The sequence below is a fragment of the Phocoena phocoena genome, chromosome 10 (genome assembly GCF_963924675.1).
Source record: "Phocoena phocoena chromosome 10, mPhoPho1.1, whole genome shotgun sequence".
NCBI classification, from domain to species: domain Eukaryota; kingdom Metazoa; phylum Chordata; class Mammalia; order Artiodactyla; family Phocoenidae; genus Phocoena; species Phocoena phocoena.
In genome coordinates this window covers 36,118,016-36,140,331 of record NC_089228.1, presented here as the reverse complement: position 1 = coordinate 36,140,331, position 22,316 = coordinate 36,118,016, and the positions used below count along the sequence as shown (strand labels likewise).

Sequence of the window (22,316 nt, the reverse complement as noted above, 5' to 3'; positions counted from 1 at the left end):
GGTGGTAATGTAAAATGGTACAGCTGCTGTGGAAAACAGTTTGGCAGTTTCTCAAAAAGTTAAACAGAGTTCATCCAGCAATTCTACTTCTAGGTAAATATCCAAAAGAACTGAAAGCAGGGACTCAAACAGATACTCATACACCAATGTTCATAGCAGCATTATACACAATTGGCCAAAAGGTAGAAACCACCCAAATGTCCATCAACAGATGAATGAATAAACAAAATGTTATATACACATATAATAAATACTATTCAGCCTTAAAAAGGAATAAAATTCTGATACATGCTACACTATGGATGAAGCTTGAGAATTTTTAATTTATGCTAAGTAATGTAAGTCAGACACAAAAGGACAAAGGTACCCAGAATAGGCAAAATTCATAGAGAAATAAAGTAAAACAGTGCTTACCAGGGGCTGGGAGAGGCGGAAATGGGTAGTTATTGCTTAATGGGTACAGAGTTTCTATTTGGGGTGATGAAAAGTTCTAGATGTGTTCTAGTGATGGTTGTACAATACTGTCGATGGATTTAATGTCAGTGAATTGTCCAGTTAAAAATGGTTAAAATGTTGCACTTTATGTTACGTATATTTTACCACACATACAAACTTACAGATGGTAGCATATCACTTATATTGTTTTACACCTAAATTTTGCTCCAAAATAATATATCTTGAGGATCACTGCTGGTATTAATATATTTATTCAACTAGCTCCCTACTGACGGATATTTAGGTTGTTTCCAAATTTTTGCTCTCGTACTGAAGCAAAACAATATCGACATAAATAATTTAAGACATATATCAGACTTCCCTGGTGGTGCAGTGGTTAGGAATCCGCCTGCCAACGCAGGGGACACGAGTTTGAGCCCTGGTCCAGGAAGATCCCACGTGCTGCAGAGCAACTAAGCCTGTGTGCCACAAATACTAAGCCTGTGCTCTAGAGCCCACAAGCCACAACTACTGATTCTGCGTGCCATAACTACTGAAGCCCACACGCCTAGAACCTGTGCTCCGCAACAAGACAAGCCACCACAATGAGAAGCCCGCGCACCACAACGAAGAGTAGCCCCCACTCGATGCAACTCGAGAAAGACCGCACTCAGCAACAAAGACCCTACGCAGCCTCCCCCCCTCAAAAAAAGACACATATCAATTTGCACATGGATGAATACATTTGAGGAATAAATTTCTAATAGTATAAAACCTGGGTCAAAGGGTATGTACACTTTAATATTTATAGGTATTATCAAATTACCTTCCATAGAGGTTATGCTAATTCATAAACCCACCACAAAGTGGGCAAATGCCACTTCCCTGTATTCTTATCAACTAGTAAACATGAATTTTTGACCATTTGATAGGTAATTTAAAAAAAAGCAGCATCTGGGTAATTTTAATTTGCATTTCTCTACTGGCTGAAGTTCGTATTTTCTTTTAAGAACCACTGATAAACCTCTCTGCTCTCTCTTAATCTTTGCCCATTTTCCTATTGGATGTTGATCTTTTTTTCTAATTGTTTATAGGAGCTCTTCATATATGAGGGAAATTTGATCTTTTTCTATGATATACATTGCAAATATCTTCCCAAAGTTGTCATCTGTCTTTACTTCTGCCAAACATTTTAAACTTTTATATAGTTGAATTTATCCATCTTTCTTGTAAGAGTTCTGGGTTTTATGTCAAAGGTTGTAAGAATTTCTTTCCCATCACTTCTTTTGGTATCTTTGCTACTTCATTTTAGGTTCATTTAAGCCTGTGATTTATCTGGGAATTTATTTTGAAGTTGATGCGAGAGATGGATACAATTTTACTTTTTCCAAATGGCTACCTAATTTCCAAATATTACTTAGAGAAAAATCCATCTTTTCCCACTTACCTGGGATGTCACTTTTATCACAAATTAAATTATATTTGAGTCTACTGCTAAAGTTTCTATTCTGTTCAAATAATGTTTATTCATATATCATATAAATAATTTAAATTATTATAGTGTTATAATGTTTTAGTATCTGTAAGGATAGACACTCTCCCCTTCACCATGCTTTTCAGAATTTTCCTGATTTTTGTTTCTTTTTTGACATGATGTTAAAAAATCAGTTTATTTAGTCCCAACTTTCTCACAGAAAATTCCCATTGGTATGTCTATTGGGCTCACATTAAAGATTAATTTAGGGCTTCCCTGGTGGCGCAGTGGTTGAGAGTCTACCTGCCGATGCAGGGGACACGGGTTCGTGCCCGGGTCCAGGAGGATCCCACATGCCGCAGAGTGGCTGGGCCCGTGAGCCATGGCCGCTGGGACTGCACGTCTGGAGCCTGTGCTCCACAGTGGAAGAGGCCACAACAGTGAGAGGCCCATGTACCGCAAAAAAAAAAAAAAAAAAAAAAAAAAGATTAATTTAGGGAGAATGAACATCTCTATGTTGAAAATTCTTATTCAAGCACATGGTATATGCTCTGCAATTTGTTCAAGCATTCCACTGACTGACTGATTGACTGACTGATTGATTGATTGGGTGTGTTGGGTCTTTGTTGCTGCTCGTGGGCTTCCTCTAGTTGCGGTGAGCAGGGGCTACTCTTCGTTGCAGTGCACAGGCTTCTCATTGTGGTGGCTTCTCTTATTGTGGAGCACGGGATTTAGGTGCACAGGCTTCAGTAGTTGTGGCTCACGGGCTCTAGAACACAGGCTCAGTATTTGTGGTGGATGGGTTTAGTTGCTCTGCAGCATGTGGGATCTCCCCAGACCAGGGCTCGAACCCATGTCCCCTGCATTGGCAGGCGGATTCTTAACCACTGTGTCACCAGGGAAGTCCAAGCATTCCCTTTTAAATGCATTAAAAGTAGCACTAAAAAACTTTCTGTATACAACTGTGGCAATACCTTGTTAAATTTATCCTAAAGTAATTCTTATTATTATTTAATCTTTTTTAAAGTGCATTTAAAAAAATTAATTAATTAATATTTTGGCTGCCTTGGGTCTTTGTTGCTGCGCGCGGGCTTTCTCTAGTTGCAGCAAGCAGGGGCTACTCTTTGTTGCGGTGCACGGGCTTCTCATTGCGGTGGCTTCTCTTGTTAAAGAGCACGGGCTCTAGGCACGTGGGTTTCAGTAGTTGTGGCACGTGGGCTCAGTAGCTGTGGCTCACGGGCTCAGTAGTTGTGTCTTACGGGCTTAGCTGCTCTGCGGCATGTGGGATTTTCCCGGACCAGGGCTCGAACCTGTGTCCCCTGCATTGGCAGGCGGATTCCTAACCACTGCACCACTAGGTAAGTCCTATTATTTAATCTTTCAAGGCAATTAGTTTGTTATTAATTTTATATTCAACCATCTTACTTCTCTTATTATGTGCCATGACTTCTTGGTTGATTCTCTTGAATTTTCATCTCCTTAATTTCCTTATTTGAAATGTCTGTTTCTTACTTCTATCTGCACTGGCTAATACCTTCAGAACAATGTTAAACATGAGTGACAAGGACATTCGTATTTTGCTCTTGAACTTAACAGGAGTGTTCATAGCTAACAACTTACTAAACATTTACAAACAAAACATGTAAAAACAGGTCAGAAACACTTTATAACTCTTTTTTTTTGGCCGCACTGTGTGGCTTGCAGGGTCTTAGTTCCCTGACCAGGGATCAAACCAGTGCCCCTGTAGTAGAAGCATGGCGTCTTAACCGCTGAAGAACCAGGGAAGTCCCCATATTACAAGCTTAAAATAGCTATAATTATTATCACTGCCTTGGATTTACACAGCACTTTACTTACATAATCCAAAGGCTTTTCAATTTGGAGAAGGTACAGTTAGTATTTTCCATACTTCATGGAGTAAAAATAGAGATTTGGAAAAGGTAAAAATTCTGCTCACAGCTAAAGAATAAAAATGACTGGTGGCCTTGGAATGGATGTGTTGTCCCTGTCCTGACTTGGGGTTCCCACCAGGCCCTCAAAAGATAGGGAAAAGACAAGAGTTTAGGAAGCTTCATTTATTAATGGATAAAAAATTTATAAAAACCTGCTGGATTTCAACTGGAACTGCAATGAATCTATACGTCAATTTGGGAAGAACTGACATCTTTATAATACTGAGTCCTTCAGCTATAAACATGACAGATCACTTCATTTATTTAGGTCTTCTTTAATTTCTCTTGATAATTTCCTGACAGTTTTTTTTTTTTTAGCATGTGTATGTATGAGTCTTATATATCTTTTAAAAGATTTATTCCTAGATATTTAATGTAAATTGTATATTTAAAAATTTTGGTTTTCTAACTGCTCAGTGATGGTAAATAGAAATACAGATGATGTTGATATTTTCAGTAATTCTAATAATTTATCTGAACATTTCTTGGATTTTCTTTGTACCTTTGCAAAAACTGATAATTTTATTTTTCCTTTCTAATCTTTAAAACCTTTTTATTTTTCTTGTCTTACTAAGAATAGTTTTTCAATTAAAGAATCATTAAAAAAAATCTACTATGAAGAAAACAGAACTTGCAATAAATTAGGAACTGGCATATTTGAGGAGCTGAGGTTCCTGGAAATTTTATCACTCAAGTGGCCTAAGGGTAAAGGTACTCTCTGCCAGGTGAGGCCATGTTCATTCCCAAAAGCAACTTCTTGGTGGCCATTTGATTACCATTCAAGTTAGTGAGGACAACTCTTAACAGAAACTGAACAAAGAACATATATATAATAGTTAGGAAAACAGTACTATTTCCTAAGTGAAATAGGCCCACTAGGTCTATATCATAGAAGATGAAAAAATTACACCTAATTATCCTTAAAACTTTTGTTTCAGAGAGACAAAAATGAGATTTACATTCAACAGTGTGTATATTTAACACAATGAAATTATAAATCCTCTAAAGCTTAAGTTTAAACACTTTAAATTATTAGTCTACAAAAACAAATTAATTTAAAAAAAGATCTGCCTCCTTGCACTTAAGTCAATATAAAACGTAACAAAGAAACACTTCTCTCCCATGGGGAGGGTGGATATTGAAATCCACAAGCTGGACTGAAAACCCATTTTGTGACTACTAGATGCATTTTCTTTAGGGTTTTATCTCAAGATTAACATCTCACTGTATGCCTGTTTTCCTGCCTAATATTATTGGCACCCCCTTTCACTCTCAAAAGTGTCCCAGTTGGCTGTAAACCAACCAACAATCCAAACACCAGTACAGAAGTATAAACGAGAAGACCTAAGTTTCAGTTCTGGCCCATTTCTTGGACAGTAACATGACCTTTCTGAGAATATCAGCATCTTTTACACAGGGTTATGGTTTGAAATAAATGAAATCCTAGATTAAAAAAAAAACAGTTTATAAACTACAGAATGCAACACATTCTAACAGGCAACTGTAACAAGGAATTACTTCAACTGATGTCAGTGAAAATGGCAGTTGGGGAATCCACGTGTTTCTTCACAGAAACACTAAAAGCTAGCAAAAACTGTGAGAATCAACAGTACTGGAATCCTGGAAAACAGCTAAAAGTTTACAACAACCAAATGAATCCTTACTTAAGGAAAAAAGTGACTGAAAGCTAGCAGGAGAGCATTGTGGCATTTTAATCTATCTCATCCATCCCCCCCACCCACCCCAACTCTTATTCTTTGGGGAATAAGAGTTTTGAAAAGCTTCCACATAGTCCTGAAAATCTAGAAAGCCATGCACATGCCATGGGCAGGGTGCATGCTCAGCAAAGACCTGAGAAGGCCCTAAGCTCTCACCTTTAGCTGACTATCAAGACCTGCATGAGCAGGTAGTAAAGGCAAAGGCAGAGTTGTAAACTTTTGCGCTGAGTGTTAAAGGTGTGCTCCAACAAAGATGCAGTATGCAATTGCAAAGACTGGGGATTTTTTGGGTTTTCTGGATCCAAGCATTTAAGAAAATCCTGTTACGTCACTAGCTGACCACAAAGCTAGAACAGAGACTTCAGTGACAGCACAAAGAACACAGTCTTTAGCTTAGAAAAGTCACTGAACAAGCAACGACAACCCACAATAAGCAATAACAACAAAACTTGAGGAGGGGGGAGAATCTGATTTCTAGAGTTATCACATCATAATATTCAAAATATAGTTTCAACATCCAGTTTTCAACAAAAAAATGAAGAGGCATGCATGAGACAAGTAAGTGTGGCTTATTCACAGGATTAGAAAGAAATGAACAGAAACTGTCCCTGAGGAAGCTCAGATACTGAACTTACTAGACAAAGAATTTAAATCAACAGCCTTCAATACACCCAAAGAGCTAAAGGAAACCATGGACAAAGAACTAAAAGAAACCAGAATGATGTCTCACTAAATATAGAATATCAATAGACAGAAAATGTAAACACTAAATAGATATTCTGAAGCTGAAAAGTATAATAACTGAATTGAAAAATTCATTAGAGGAACTTCCCCAGTGGTCCAGTGGCTACGACTCTGTGCTCCCAATGCAGGGGGCCTGGGCTCCATCTCTAGTCAGGGAACTGGATCCCACCTGCCACAACTAGCAGTTCACATGCCACAACTAAGAGTTTGCATGCCACAACTAAAGATCCTGCATGCTGCAACTAAGGATCCTGCAGGCCTCAACTGAAGATCCCACATGCTGCAACTAAGACCCATCACAGACAAATAAATAAATATGGAAAAAAAAGAAAAATTCATTAGAAGGGTTCAACAGATGATCTGAACACAGAGAAGAATCAACGAACTTGAAGACAGGTCGATTAAAATGAAAAGTCTGAGGAAAAGAAAGAAAAAAGAATACAGAAAAATGAACAATATCTTAGAGACCCGTGGCACACCATTAAGCATAACCAACATAGGCATAATAGGAGTCCTGGAAGAAGAAGAGAAAGAGAAAGGGGCAGAAAAAATATGTGAAGAAACAGTGGCCAAAAACTTCCCAAATTTGATGAAAGACATGAAAGAAAAAACTGCCAATGGAGGATTCTACATCCAGCAAAAGTAGCCTTCAAAAATGGAGGAATCGGGCTTCCCTGGTGGCGCAGTGGTTCAGAGTCTGCCTGCCGGTGCAGGGGACACGGGTTCATGGACCGGTCTGGGAAGATCCCACATGCCACGGAGCGGCTGGGCCCGTGAGCCATGGCCGCTGAGCCTGCGCGTCCGGAGCCTGTGCTCCGCAACGGGAGAGGCCACAACGGTGAGAGGCCCACGTACCACAAAAAAACAAAACGAAAACAAAAAATGGAGGAATCAAGACATCCAGATAAACAAAAGTTGAGGGAGATTGTTGCTAGCAGACCTGTCCTACAAGAAATGCTAAAGGGAGTTCTTTAGGCTGAAATGAAAGGACATTAGACAATAACTTGAAGTCATACAAAGAAATAAAAACCACTAGTAAAGGTAACTACATAGGTAAATATAAAAGACAATATTATATTTTTGGTTTGTAAATCTTCTTTTTCACCTATATGATTTTAAAGACAAATACACAAAGCAATAATTATAAATCTATGATAATGGGCACACAAAGTATAAAGAGGTAATTTCTTACAATAATACAAAGGGGGAGGGATGGAGCTATAGAGGAACAGAGTTTTTTTGTATAGAATATGAAACCAGACTGTCATAAATTTAAGATGTAATCCCCAGGGTAACCACGAAGAAAATAACTAAAAAAGAATCAATGATACAGTTGTCCTAACCAAAGAAGACTTCAGTCTCACCTTTGTTATGTTCCCTTTGAGTCTCCCGACTAGGTTTACACTAGGGAGTAAAGTTCTAGGGCACAAGTTAAAAGGAAGACTTTCTCTGCTGCAAAAACTTAAGAAGATTTAATAACTTCACTAGATTTTGTTGCCTCTCCCCAGAGGCACTGAATTATTGGCCATTCAGACATTTTTACCATATCCAATTCTGAAAAAATTCAAAGCACCAAAAACAATGTAGGTAAACAGTAAAGTGACAAAAGTCTAAGTGTAAAATACTTTTTAATCTGCAAATTTCCTTTTGGTTGTAAGCATGGTGGCTCCTTCAACTTTATAACCATATGTAATCAATATAAAGCTTGTGACTAGTAACCTTTTGGAAAACCACTCCAAAAGGTGTAAACAGTAGTTGGTGTAAGTAAGCTAATGAGTTAATTCAGGGCCAGAATAAATACAACAGCTGAAAACAACAACAGTATATGGTGCATATAACTAGATCTGAGAAGCAGAATGCCACTGTGAACACTCAGTAGGATGACACAACAGAAACCAAAACAAGAGTCCTTCACATTTTTGGAATGGGAAAAATAACACTACTAGGGTTAATCCAACAGAGACTATCAAAGTTTTTTAATTGCTCTCCCTGCTTCCTACCTTATTCTTACAACATGTCCTCCAAACTGCAGCCACAGTGATTCCTCTAATGCTTATAAGTCGGCTCACATGGCCTCTCTGCTCAGACTCCTCACAGGACCTCTCATCTGTTCCAGATCAATCCCTGCACTGTCTGTAAGACCTACCATAACCGAGTGCCCAGCCACCTAGAGGGCTCATTCCCTACCACACCCCCTGGCTGCTCCAGCCACCCGGCATTCTTATTGTGACTCAAACATGCCCAGATACTCTGCCTCAAGGTCTTTGTGTTTGGTGTTTGCTGTGCCTAAAAGGAGAAAAATCTCAGTTTTCAATGGTTTTCTTCCTCACTTCCTTCAGGGCTCTACTCTCATGTCACCTATCAGAGGGGCTTTTGCTGACCACATTACCTGAAATAGGACCTCCCCTCAACATTATTCTCTATTCTCTTCCTCTGCTTTCTTCTCATTCATAGCCCTAATTACTACCTGATGTTTTATATATTTAATTTTAATTTATTTACTGCCCAGCCTCTGCCCCACTGTAAGTCTCTGAGACAGCTGAAATTTTGGTTTTTTTATTGCTGTATACCTAGCACCTAGAAGAGTACCCAGGACAGAAGAACTATTCAACCAACTGTGGAATGAATAAGATAAAATTAAAAACATGAATACCTACAATTGAAAGCATGAATACCTACCTAGAATACATGTCATGGGGCAGGTTTCTTCCAGATTACTCAGAAACACTTCTTTCTTGTAGAACATTTTTGTGGGCTCGTGTTCCGTCTCTTCTGGGTGAATAAAGATGGGGCCGTAAAAATATGCAGCTCCATCTCGGACCCATACCTTTTCAATTCTTGGGAGAAAAAAAATGGAGAAATTCCATTAAAATAGAGTTCTTACAGGTTTCATTCCTAAAGGCTTAGTCTAACAAAAATTCTGTTAACCAAAAACTTAATGATATGCACTATTTAGAGGAGTTTCATTGGCTGTTTTGATAATAAGACAATTTCCTTGGTTTTTTTCCCCTTTAAGCATGTGAGAAGATACTTGGAAAAAAGAGAAGTGAACATTTGGCTACTCATCTCAGGGGGAAAATTTTTTTTTAACATAATACTAAGGCATACAACTTAATAGTTTAAGCTGACTCTCAGGTTTTCTTCCTGAGATGCTAAGCATCTATCATTGGATTTGTGAGCTGAATAAACACATCAATATTTGGGGTCAGATCACATTAGTGGCACATATTCCTTTAAGGCCATGGTTCATGACCTTTTTGAAGGTCAAGATTTAATACCCCTTTACCCCATGAGAATCTGATGAAAGTCACAGACCATCTCCCTAGGAAAAAGAAAAATTAACATCTGACTGTTCAGTGCAGATACTGTACCATTCCTCACAACCACACCATAAAGTTGCTATTATTATTGTCCCAATAGCCTCATGGTTCCAGACATGAAGCAGCATCCTCATTGCAGTTAATGGTAACTCCACCCTTCCAGTTCCTCAGGCCAAAATGCAGGGGTCACCCTTGATTCCTCTCTCTTGGACACTACATTCTTTTAACTCAATCTTTCAAAACAGGATCTGACTAATTTACAGAATTGGATCTGACTACTGGCCTGAACCACCATCATTCTTGCCTGGATTATTGCAATAGCCTCCTAGCAGATCTCGCTGTTCCACCTTTGACTATTTACAGTCTATTCTTAACAATCAGTAGACAGAGCAATCCTGCTAAGACCTAAGTCAGATGTCACTTCTGGGGACTTCCCTGGTGGTCCACTGGTTAAGACTCTGTGCTTCCACTGCAGGGGGCACGGGTTCGATGCCTGGTCGGGGAACTAGGATCCCACATGCCTCGCAGTGTCGCCCCAAAAAAGTCACTTTTGTGCTGAAAATAATCCATGATATTTCATTTAACTCAATAAAGGCCCAAGTCCCTACAATGGTTTCTGAGTCCCACAAGATTTGCACTATATCCCTTGGCTCTCATATCTCCCATCTAACTCATGTACAGCTCACTCCACCTGTAACAAACTCTGATGATTTGAATAGGCCAGGAATGTCTCTCTTCCGGTCTTTACACAGGCTGTTCTCTGTCCCTGGAAAGCTTTCTCCCTGGATATTCACATTACTCACTTCCTTGGTTTCTTCAAGTGTTGGCTCAACTGTCAGCCCTCAGTGAGGCTTTACATACCATCCTATTTAAAGTTTTGAACACCCTAACTTTGACTATGGCACTCCTGATTCCCCATACCCAGCTCTATTTTTTCCCACAGCACATATCATAATGTAATGCACTATACACTTTACTTATTCATGATGTTTATAGTTTGTCTTCCCACTAGAAAAAAGATCCGCGGGACTAAGGATACTTGTTTGTTTTATTCACTAATGTATGTACAGAGCCTGGCAAATAGTAGGTGTGTAATAAACAATTACTGAATGATGAACAAATACAATGAGGAGACAAGCTCAGAGAGTTAAGTCATTTGCCTATGGACATTAAACTAGCAGGGCTGGGACTTAAACCAAGATCTCTTGCAACCAACTACTTTCCTTAACTACTATCCTCTACTGCCCAGCCCTGCGCCCTGACTCCTTTAATGCTATTCTATGCCATCCACCCATTTACTTGTTCATCAAATATCTGAGCCTCACGCACTATGCTTGGAGCAGGGGATATAAAGGTATATTATCACTTTTTTGCTCAAAAAGAGAGGGTCTCTAACTCTCAGGGCATTTGCAGTCTGGTATGGAAGCCTGATAATATAAATGATATGTGCTCTGAGAAGAAGGAAACACACGGTGCTCTGAGAATGTGTAATAGGGAGACCTAACCTAGTCTGGAGGAGACAGGGAAGGCTTCCTTAAGGAAGAGCCATTTCAAATTTAAGCTAAAGGAGTTCACCATATGAAGCTGGCAGGGAGATTTCTGGGTTGAGAGTTCAGTAAATGGTAGGAGAAGAAAAAGCCAAAAAAAAAAAAAAGGGATTCAAGGAAGCAATTTAAAGAAGGAAGTGTGGCTAGAGGCGTAAGCAGGGAGAGTGTGGTGTGAGAGGAAGTTGGAAAAGTTGCCAAGAGAGTGACTTTAGCCTTCATTCTAAACAGTGATGAATTTCTACTGGCTCCGAACCTCTCAAACCAAACCTCGTCTTCTCTACCTCAAAAACGCTCACCTGCCCACACGAGGGCGCACCAGGCCATGGGACTTGATGAAGACACAGTCGCCAACCTTCAGCCACATGTCATTATACCGGAGCTGCTCAAAGTAGTGGCAACCTGGTTCACCGTTAGACATTTCCACAGGGACATCTTCTTTCTCCTGTGGTAAAGGAAACTGGTTGAAGACAGGCTGCTGACAATCAAGGAGTTGGCAGAGAAGGTAAGAAGGGAAAGCAGATTTCCTTCATTTTAACTTAAAAGAAAAAATAACCATAAACAGAAGCTCTGATAAAGATAGGAAACCAAAGGAATAGGTTACTGAAATCAAACTAAGTCTTATCAAATATTGTATCTATTTTAAATTTCCAGTTAATTTTCATAAAATAATGTTACTCCAAGACTGTTTTATTCCCCTCTCCTTTCTTCCCCCATTCTCACAGACTTTAGGAAAAAAAAGCAATGGAGAAGACTTATCAGCATACAGAAAACAGCCTCACGCAACTGTTAAAAAGATAAGGAGCAAATTCTACACAAGCTTCCTCTTCACCACATTTCTTCACATTAACAACTGATTTAAAATTTTTATCATTTTGATTTATTCCAACATGGAAAGGAACAGCATAGCCTCTGTGACACAAACACACATACTGTTTTTGAATAAATTACAGGGTCTGTCACCTACTGGCTGCTGTGACATGGGTAAATTACTTGACCTCTTATGCCTTAGGTTCATCATCTGTAAAATGAAGATATTGTGCCCATCAGGTGGGGCTGTTAGGAAGCTTAAATGACACAATTCATGTTACGTACACAGAATAATGCCTGACTCAGAAGAAAAATAAAAGATAATTCTGACTATGAAAATAAGAAACATAATTTACTGAGAACCTAGCAGATACTGAGCACAGCACTAGGTGTTTTAAATATAAAAGCTCTAAAACACATAAAAGCTGAGGAAATGGCAGAACACCCCCCAAATTTTCTACTGCATCTCCCAGAGAATATCTGAAACTTCAAACTTAAGGGGAAAAAAATCTCCTTTAGACTGTCCAAAATAATTTAATGTTTTGATCTTTATGATTTCAAATGTGGTACTGAAATGGACTTCCTGGAAAATCCTTAAGAATGAGAGAGGTCCCACATATATGCTGGGTGAGAAGCACCTGAAGGAATGGAAGCTATGAAAAAGAAAGCCCTGAGATTAAGAATACATTTTTATTTCAGGAATGGGTTCTGTTCTAGTTATTCATCTAAAAATTTCTTAGCATGACATGTTTTGGCCATATGCAATATTAAAATAAATATATGAGACTAAGAAAAGTAACTCATACATAGAGAGGACACTGGGGACTTATGAATTCTAATGACAATAATAACAAATTTAATTCCCACACTGACTTCCACTGACATTTCTTCTTTTAAAATTAATGTCTCTATGATTCCCAGACATACTGGTAAAATGTAAAAAATAACATGTTTTTTCCCAAGCTCCTTTTCTCTTAAAAACACTGTAAGGACACTAAAATGGATATTTTTTCTAGGATACTAAAAATTCAGTTTTTCCAGTTTTTACATTAACAATTTAAAAACTTTATTTTTCTCCTTTATATAAAAAGTATATTTGTTGGAAATAATTCAAGCATTAGAGTATGTAAAATTTAAAAAACAAGTCTTCTGTGATCTAACCCTAGAGATAATCATCCAGTTCAGTTTATAGTTTTCCATGTTATTTACACAAACATATATGTAAACATACATTTTGATTTTTTTGAGTAATGATGGAACCACAGCCCATTCTGCAACCTGTTAATTCCTTTTGCTGGCTGCACAGTTTGCATTATATGAATGGATGTATAACAACTTAATTCCCATTCACAGGCATTTGGGTTTGGCCTAGGGTTTTGCTTTTACAAACAACACTTACGTCACCCTTTGGCATACCTAGTTGAGTACTATGTTGGAACACATTCCCTGCCATCAAACAGCAGGGCCAAAGGGAATGCCACTGATGGGAGATGAGAGTGTGTTACCCCACACCGACACCAGGCTGCATGTATTATCAGGCTTCAGACCTCTTGTCAATTTGCTGGGCATTTTAAAAGCTATTAGATTAATACGTTTTCTTACATTTTTGAACGACCTTCTATAAGTGATCTATTTGGTCCTTTGCCCATTTTTCCAGTATTATTTTTTCCCTAGACTTCAAAGAGCTCTTTGTACATTAGAAACAGCAGTCCTTAGACTGTTTCATTAAACTAATTGATATTGTCAATTGTATCAAGAAAATGATCTTTCTTTTTTCTTTTATGGCTACTGGGTTTTATATCATGTATATAAAAGGATCCATTCCAAGCTTATAAATGAATAAAAGATTACAGGTAAATAATAGTAAATGTACTTATGTCAGCAACTTATGTTTCTTTTTTAATGTTTATATCTTATTTTGGAATATGAAATGAGGTAGAGTTCAGGTGGGTTTTTTTTTCTTCTTTTTTCAAATGGCTACCAGTTTTTCCAGTATCATTTGATTCCACCCTCTCTTGCTGATCTGAAATACTACCTTTATACAAACTTTCAGTTATAAAATAAATGAATCACAGGTATGAAATGTACAGTGTGGGGAATAATTACATAACATCTTTGTATGGTGACAAATGATGACTAGACTTACCATGGTGATCATTTTGAAACGTACAGAAATACTGAATCATTATGTTGTACACCAGGAAATAACATAGTATTGTAGGTCAATTATACTTCAAAAACACAAACTCAGAAAATGAGATCAGATTTGTGCTTACCAGAGGCAGGGGATAGGGGGAGAGGGGGATTGGATGAAGGTGGTCAAAAAGTACAAACTTCCAGTTATAAGATAAATAAGTATTAAGGATGTAATGTACAACATGATAAATATAATTAACACTGCTGTACGTTATATATGAAAGATGTTAAGAGAGTAAATTCTAATAGTACTCAACACAAGGAAAAAAAATTTTTTTTTCTATTTCTTTAATGTTGTATCTATATTGAGATGATGGATGTTTACCAAACTTACTGTGGTAATCATTTCATGATATATGTAAGTCAAATCATTATGCTGTACACCTTAAACTTATACAGTGCTATATATCAATTATATCTCAATAAAACTAGAAGGAAAAAAAGGCGATTGTGGGACAAAAGGTAAAGTATGAATCAAGTCTCTAGATTAGTAAATAGTATTAAGGTTAATTTTCTGGTTTAGATCCTTGTACCATGCTTTACAAGGTGTTAACACTGGCAGAAGCTGAATGAAGAGTATAAGGAATGTCTCTGTACTCTCTTTGTTAAGCACCTGGCACATTTGTTAAGTCTAAAATCACTTCAAAATACAAGTTAAAATATATAAAACTAGAGACTTCCCTGGTGGTGCAGTGGTTAAGAACCTGCCTGCCAATGCAGGGGACACGGGTTCAATCCCTGGTCCAGGAAGATCCCACATGCCGGAGAGCAACTAAACCCATGCACCACAACTACTGAGCCTGTGCTCTAGAGCCCACAAGCCACAACTACTGAGCCCGTGTGCCAACTACTGAAGCCCACATGCCTAGAGCCTGTGCTCTTTAACAAGAGAAGCCACCACAACGAGAAGCCTGTGCACCACAAAGGGTAGCCCCCGCTTGCCGCAACTAGAGAGAAAGCCTGCGTGCAGCAACAAAGACCCAACACAGCCAAAAAATAAACTACTTAAAAAAAAATTTTATATATATATATATAAACTAAAATTAATGAATATCTTTATATTCTGGATTTAATTGTGAAAAGCCTATTCCCTCCACTGACCAACCCTGAGCTAATATCTTAATATTTTTTTAAATGTATTTTTGTAAAATGTAATACTATTTGGCAGGGTAAAGCACTCTTGACTACTCTTTCAGTTTTTCTTTTTCTGGTGACTGTCATGTATTTATCCTTTCCTAAGAATGTTAGAATTAAAAAAAAAAAAAAAGGATGCTAGAATAATTTTGTCAAGTTCCAAAACAACTTATTCAAGTCTTTAATGTCCTGCAGTAGACTATCTTTCTTCCCATAGGTTCCATATACTCCTTTTAAGATAATTTCTTAATATATGTATTTTGTTCATATGAATTGGATATTTTCTTCCATATGATTTTTCTAACAGTTGTTAAAGTGTATTCAACATTTTCATTTTACTTTCAAAAGTCTTATGAATTATTGTTCTGTTTATGTAAGAAAGCTAATGACTTGTATATAGATTTTGAAATTTCTACTTGTTGAATTGTTTTCAAAAACTTTTCAGTTAATTTCTCCCCACTATCTGCAAAAAAATAATTTTGCCTCTTATTGTCAATAGTTTTGTTTGTCTCACTACATTGGCTACTCTCAGAAAAATACAGATAATGGTACAGAAAGCACCTCTGTCACGTGTATAACTTTTTTTTTTTTTTTTTTTTTTTAATTTTTATTTTTTTTATTTTTTTTATTTTTACGGTACGCGGGCCTCTCACTGTTGTGGCCTCTCCCGTTGCGGAGCACAGGCTCCGGACGCGCAGGCTCAGCGGCCATGGCTCACGGGCCCAGCCCCTCTGCGGCATGTGGGATCTTCCCAGACCGGGGCACGAACCCGTGTCTCCTCCATCAGCAGGCGGACTCTCAACCACTGCGCCACCAGGGAAGCCCACGTGTATAACTTTAAAAGGAATTTCTTTTACTCTAGGCTTCAGATACGAAGACAATTTTTAAAAATCACTTTGAGGAAATATCCATCTGAAGACTTCAATCAAGATTGGTACTATACCTTATCAGATAATTTCTCCTTTTATCTACTAATTATAATGACAGGTATTACTGAATTTTCCTAATTTTGAACAATCCTTGCATTCCTAGAATGAAATCCCGCCTACTTGGTCATGTTGTTCTCAAACAACTAACTTGATTTCACTTGTAACAATACTTTTTTCCCAAGTATTTTTTTGTATCAATACTCATAAAGTGAGACAGAACTGCAGTTTTCTGTTTTTACTTTGTCAGACTTTGGAATCAAGATTATTCCGGCTTGGTAAAACAAACTGGGAAGTTTTCTTTGCTCTCCATGCTCTGCAATATTTTTTTTTTCTTTTGGCCGACCCACACGGCATGTGGGATCTTAGTTCCCCAACCAGGGATCAAACCATGCCCCCTGCAGTAGAAGCGCAAAGTCTTAACCACTGGACCACCAGGGAAGTCCTTCAATAATTTAAAGAGTTAAAAGAATTTACCTATGGAATTATCTGGCCTGAGTAGTCTTTGAAGTGAGCTCTTTGACATTAAAAAAATTCCTTCACGTTGTTGTCCACTTACATGTGTTATCTCTTCTTGATTACACTTTACTAACTGGTATTACCCTAGAAAATTATTCACTTCATTCAGGTTTTTAAAATTATTATTATTTTTTGGTTTTGTTTTATTTATTTTTTGGCCACACCATGTGGCTTGTGGGATCTTAGTTCCCTGACCAGGGATCTAACCCAGGCCCTTGGCAGTGAAAGCATGGAGTCCTAACCACTGGACTGCCAGGGAATTCCCTCATTCAGGTTTTCAAACTTATTAACAGAAATGTACAAGTCTTTAAATTTCCTCTATATTTTGTATATTAAGCTTAATTCCCTTCTTTTTCCTTTATTAGGATACTTGGTAGTTTATCTCATTGAACTTGTCGAAGTCTCCTTTTTTTAAAATTTTTTTTTTTGAAGTCTCCTTTTTAATTCTGCTGCTCTATTTATTTATTTATTTATGGCTGTGTTGGGTCTTCGTTGCTGCACGTGGGCTTTCTCTAGTTGCAGTGAGTGGGGGCTACTCTTCGTTGCAGTGTGCATGCTTCTCACTGCAGTGGCTTCTCCTGTTGCGGAGCACGGGTTCTAGGCGTGTGGGCCTCAGTAGTTGTGGCACACAGGCTCAGTAGTTGTGGCTTGCGGGATCTAGAGCACAGGCTCAGTAGTTGCGGTGCACGGGCTTAGTTGCTCTGTGGCACGTGGGATCTTCCCGGACCAGGGCTCAAACCCGTGTCCCCTGCATTGGCAGGCAGAATCTTAACCACTGTGCCACCAAGGAAGTCCTGCTGCTCTGTTTTTTAAGTATTAATTTCTTTCTTTCTTTTAGAGTTCCTTCTATTAGGCTGTTTTTGTTTTGTTTTGTTTTTTATTTACTTTTGGCTGCGTTGGGTCTTTGTTGCTGCATGCGGGCTTTAGTTGCGGTGAGCAGGGGCTACTCTTCGTTGTGGAGCACAGGCTCTAGGCATGCAGGCTTCAGTAGCTGTGGCACATAGGCTCAGTAGTTGTGGCGCATAGGCTTAGCTGCTCTGTGACATGTGGGATCTTCCCGGACCAGGGATCGAACCCACGTCCCCTGCAATGGCAGGCGGATTCTCAACCACTGCGCTACCAGGGAAGTCCCTAGGCTAAGGTTTTATATTGTTGCTCTTTTTCTAATTCTGAATTTGAGTACTTTATTCATTTATTTTTTGAGACTAGGTATTCTGAAATGTAAAATTCTTTTCTACGTGGCTATTATCTACATACCTTTTCCAAGTTAAAACTGTCTTCAGTTCGACTGTCCTCTGAGTTGTCTGTGTTCTTCTCATCATCCCCTTTATCCGCATTTGCAAATACAGAGGCCACTCGGACCACAGGCAAGGGCACATCTCGAGGGACAAATCTAACTGAGCTGATGGGCATGGTCCATAGTTTAATTTTCTTAAAAGATTTGGTTTTGGCAGAATACCGTGATTCACAGACAAAAACATCCTCATCTCGAAAGTTTTCTGGGCATAATTTAAAGTATTCCTGGTGGATATAAGAATAAAATCAATTAGGTGAATTTTCTGAAAACCAATCAACTAAAAAACAAATAAAATCACCAAACAAGCAAAGAAATAAAAGCTAAAGTATTAAGACTTTTTGACAGTGAACAACAAATGGTAAATGGCTAGAGATCTAGGAGTACTTCCTTATACTCAATGGCCTTACTCACCACATACTGTTTAGCTTATTTAGCTTACCAACTGCTCCTCTGACAGTATATTAATATTTCATACAGCTATTATATTCCTTAAAGCTATGGGCATGTGCCTATACTACATAGACAAAAAGAAAGTGCACCTTATTACCTAAAACCACACTAACAATTAATAATGATCCTTCAGAAAATGTCACCCTTAAAAATTTGTCTGCCGATATAAAAAAATTTAAGCTAACTGCATATAGCTATATAGTGTAGGCAGCAAATGGTCTTTCACCATCATGTTCAGGTTAGTTTCTCCCCAAATCTTTACAGAAGCTAGAAACACAGCTTTAAAAAAATTCCACAGTTTAAAACAGAGCTATCAATTTTGTAAAGATCAATTTTTTGTGTTTGTGAATTTTATTCCCATGGAATAATTTATTGTTTTGGGACTAATGAGTTTCTTACCTTAACAAACATGACCACACATTTTCCTAGAATTTTACTAACAGGAACTTTATTGTAATAGTCACTCTTAAAAACTTCTTTTTCTAGAAATTTTCGTGTAGCCAAATGGAATGTTTCATTTGGCCGATAAAACCAACAGCCATACAACCATTTTTCACCTCAAAAACAGAGAGAGAAAGAGAATTACCATTAACAAAAATAACATATTCTTTGTAAAATGAACAAATACTCCATCCATTCTGCCATGGCCTAAACCTAGCAAGGTGCTTTTAGACCACGGTTCCTTAATACAATTATCTTAGAAGAAACAATACTTTAAAATAATGAAATGTAATGAGGCCTAAAAAATGCTACTTTCCCCCTCCTATTAAAAGATGTATAATAAATAGAATAAGGAAGGTGATGAGACCTACTCTACTCTGCTGGGTCAGGACACACATAAAGCTGTGCGCTTTTATAAGGATGTAAGATATACTAAAAGACATATTTAGCTCTTGGCTGACGGAATACAAAGGTATTTTACATGATGAACAGCTGAAAGAACTGGATTGCCTGGATCACACTTCTGCTTGCTTTTGGTTTCATTAACTCCTATTCATTCTCTATGTCTCAAGTTAAAGGCGATTGTTCTAGGAAGCCTTTTTGAAATCAAATTCTAAGCTAAGGCACATGTCTGTCTATAACAATTTCTTCTTTATTTGTGATTTTTACCAGAGTGGTTTTGCCAGGGACAAAACACAGGCCTTTTGTTCTTCTGAATCTCTGCCATCCTACAGAGTTTGGCTCATGGTATGTTTTTAATAAATATCAGTTGAATGAATGAATCTCAGCTAGACTTCAGAAAGTTGTATTTCTTTCAACTCACCTGTGCCACTGCCCAACAGTGCTTGATCCTATGTTTCTCATATAGTGGGTACTTAACTGCATTTACTGACAGTGTAGAACTATTGTTGGAACACATAAAATGTCTGAGTTACAATTTCCTTCCCTGGGAACCAAGGAGGAGTACAACAGTCACATCTCACCAATCTGCCCTCCAAATTAAAATGAACTTACCAGCAGAATCTTCCCACAGTCGCTCAATACAGACTATATGTGGTTGTAGATTGGCCTCTGCAGGCTCCACATAGACATAATCTCCAACATGGTACATACTGTTCTTAAAGCTGCAGTCCTGGCTGTATGTGCGATGTAAGCCTGAGAGGCCTGCAGCTCCAGAGGAATCTTCACTCTTTTCAGCTTCTTCGGTAAAAAAGAGAAAAATGTTCTCATGAAAGGGATGTTGGAACAGATGCAGGATTCAAACAACACATACTAATACATTTACTTCTTTTCTAGATACTCAAAGGCAGGATTCAGGACAAATAGTATGACATCCACATTCCCGATAGCCTCTATTCAAAACTGTCTTTTTGAATTACAGCCAACTGCCATTAATTTAAATAAATACATAAATAAAGCATCTACAGAATAAAAATAATCACCTTAATAATATATGCTCACTAGAGTCATTCTGGATGATACACAAACATATAAAGAAGAAAACAGGTCACTTGTAAATCATGTAATCCTAGAGATAATCATGTAATCCTAGGATAATGGAATCTTAGAATTGAGGAGATATGGGATATGTATTTCATACAATATACTATAAACTATATATGCATACACTTAATATATCATGAACATTTCCCTTGAGATTAAATGCTTTTCAACAAGATTTTTATTTTTGTTAAACAAAACTTTAAAAAAATATTTATTTATTTGGCTGTGTTGGGTCTTAGTTGCGGCACGCGGGATCTTTAGTTGCGGCAAAAGTTGCAGCATGTGGGATCCTTTAGTTGCAGCGCACAGAACCGTTAGTTGGGGCATCTTTTTAGTTGCAGCATGTGGGATCTTTTAGTTGCGGCATGCCAACTGTTAGTTGCGGCATGTGGGATCTAGTTCTCTGACTAGGGATTGAACCCAGGCTCCCAGCATTCGGAGTGCAGAGTCTTAGCCACTGGACCTGGACCAGGGAAGTCCCTAAACAAAACTTTTTTTTTTTTTTTTTTTGCGGTACGCAGGCCTCTCACTGTTGTGGCCTCTCCCGTTGTGGAGCACAGGCTCCGGACGCGCAGGCTCAGCGGCCATGGCTCACGGGCCCAGCCGCTCTGCGGCATGTGGGATCTTCCCGGACCAGGGCACAAACCCACGTCCCCTGCATCGGCAGGCGGACTCTCAACCACTGCGCCACCAGGAAAGCCCCAAAACTTTTTAATGGCTCCCATATAAGCCATTATTTGCAAACACCGTAGGTTTTTTTCAGGAAAAAGCTTTGGCCACTTCTTTGATTACTTCCTTAGGATAATTTTCCATAAATGGAAGAGCTGGAAATAAGCATGTTAAACGTTTTTAAAATGCATATTCCAAACTGACCCCCAAAAGTCTATACCAACTTAAGTCCTTCACTCTTTGGCTACAAGGGGGGTGGGGTCTGTTTCTCCATTCCCTCTCCAATACTGGTATTATAATTTTTTTTAAGTTTTGCCATTTTTGGTGGAAAATGTTATCTAGCAGTTGATTAATCAAATGAATCCCTGTGACATAGGAAGCATATTCACAAGGTCCTTGAGAATTTTATACCAGCAGGAACACTGTCAACAGGCCTGAAACGGAGAAAGAGTACAAAAAAAAAGAAGGCTGTTAAACCTCCCAAATTCCAGAGACAGGAAACAGGCTGATAAAACTCAGCTGCAAATATGTGTTACCTTTCATGAAAAAAGATGATTCAGAGGGCAAAGTGTGGAGCCACAGAGAACTAATTCCATGTCCTGAAGCCTAATGCAGTCTGCCTGCCCAGATCTTGAAACTGCTTGGAATTGATGACTCTTTTTTTTTTTTCCATTTCTCCCTTTTTGAATGGGAATGTCCCTATTATCCTATGCATGTTCCATCACTATACTGTAGGAGCAGAGAACTTCTTTTTTCACTTTCACAAGTTCACAGATGAAGAGAAATTGTGTCTCAGGATGGACCATACCCAGAGCCTCAGCCATACACCTAGTTTAGACGATTTAAATAATGAGATTTGGGACTTTCGAGTTGATGGTATTTAGATTAGATTTTGGTAGCCAGTACAGGGGTTGTTACAGTAACAAGTACCTGAAAAAATATGAAAGTGACTCTGGAATTGAATAATAAGCAGAGACTGGAAGAATTTTGAGGAACATGACAGAAAAAGCCTAGGTTGCCTTGAATACACTGTTAGTAGAGAAATGGATATTAAAGACTTGGCATTGAAGGCTCAGAAGAAAAAGTTATTAGAAAGTGGAGGAAAGGGGTCCTTGTTATATAGTGGAAGAAAGCCTAGCAGAACTGTGTTCTGCAGTTATGTGGATTCTAGGCCACCTGAGCTG

General features: G+C 38.3%; 1 protein-coding gene across 25 annotated transcripts in view; it reads right to left on the bottom strand.

The window, feature by feature from the left end:
* Window positions 1–22,316, bottom strand: part of PBRM1 (polybromo 1) — a 95,899-nt gene that overhangs the window by 15,540 nt on the left and 58,043 nt on the right. For 16 of the 25 annotated variants that reach the window (XM_065886289.1, XM_065886293.1, XM_065886292.1 and 13 more), the window contains 5 exons: window positions 19,975–20,160; window positions 18,919–19,076; window positions 18,030–18,293; window positions 11,487–11,632; window positions 9,003–9,160 (listed from right to left, as the gene is read on the bottom strand). In XM_065886289.1, coding sequence (XP_065742361.1) covers window positions 9,003–9,160; window positions 11,487–11,632; window positions 18,030–18,293; window positions 18,919–19,076; window positions 19,975–20,160 — 912 coding nt within the window. The remainder of the gene's footprint in view (window positions 1–9,002; window positions 9,161–11,486; window positions 11,633–18,029; window positions 18,294–18,918; window positions 19,077–19,974; window positions 20,161–22,316) is intronic. The other 9 variants (XM_065886290.1, XM_065886285.1, XM_065886287.1 and 6 more) reach the window with 4 other exon arrangements.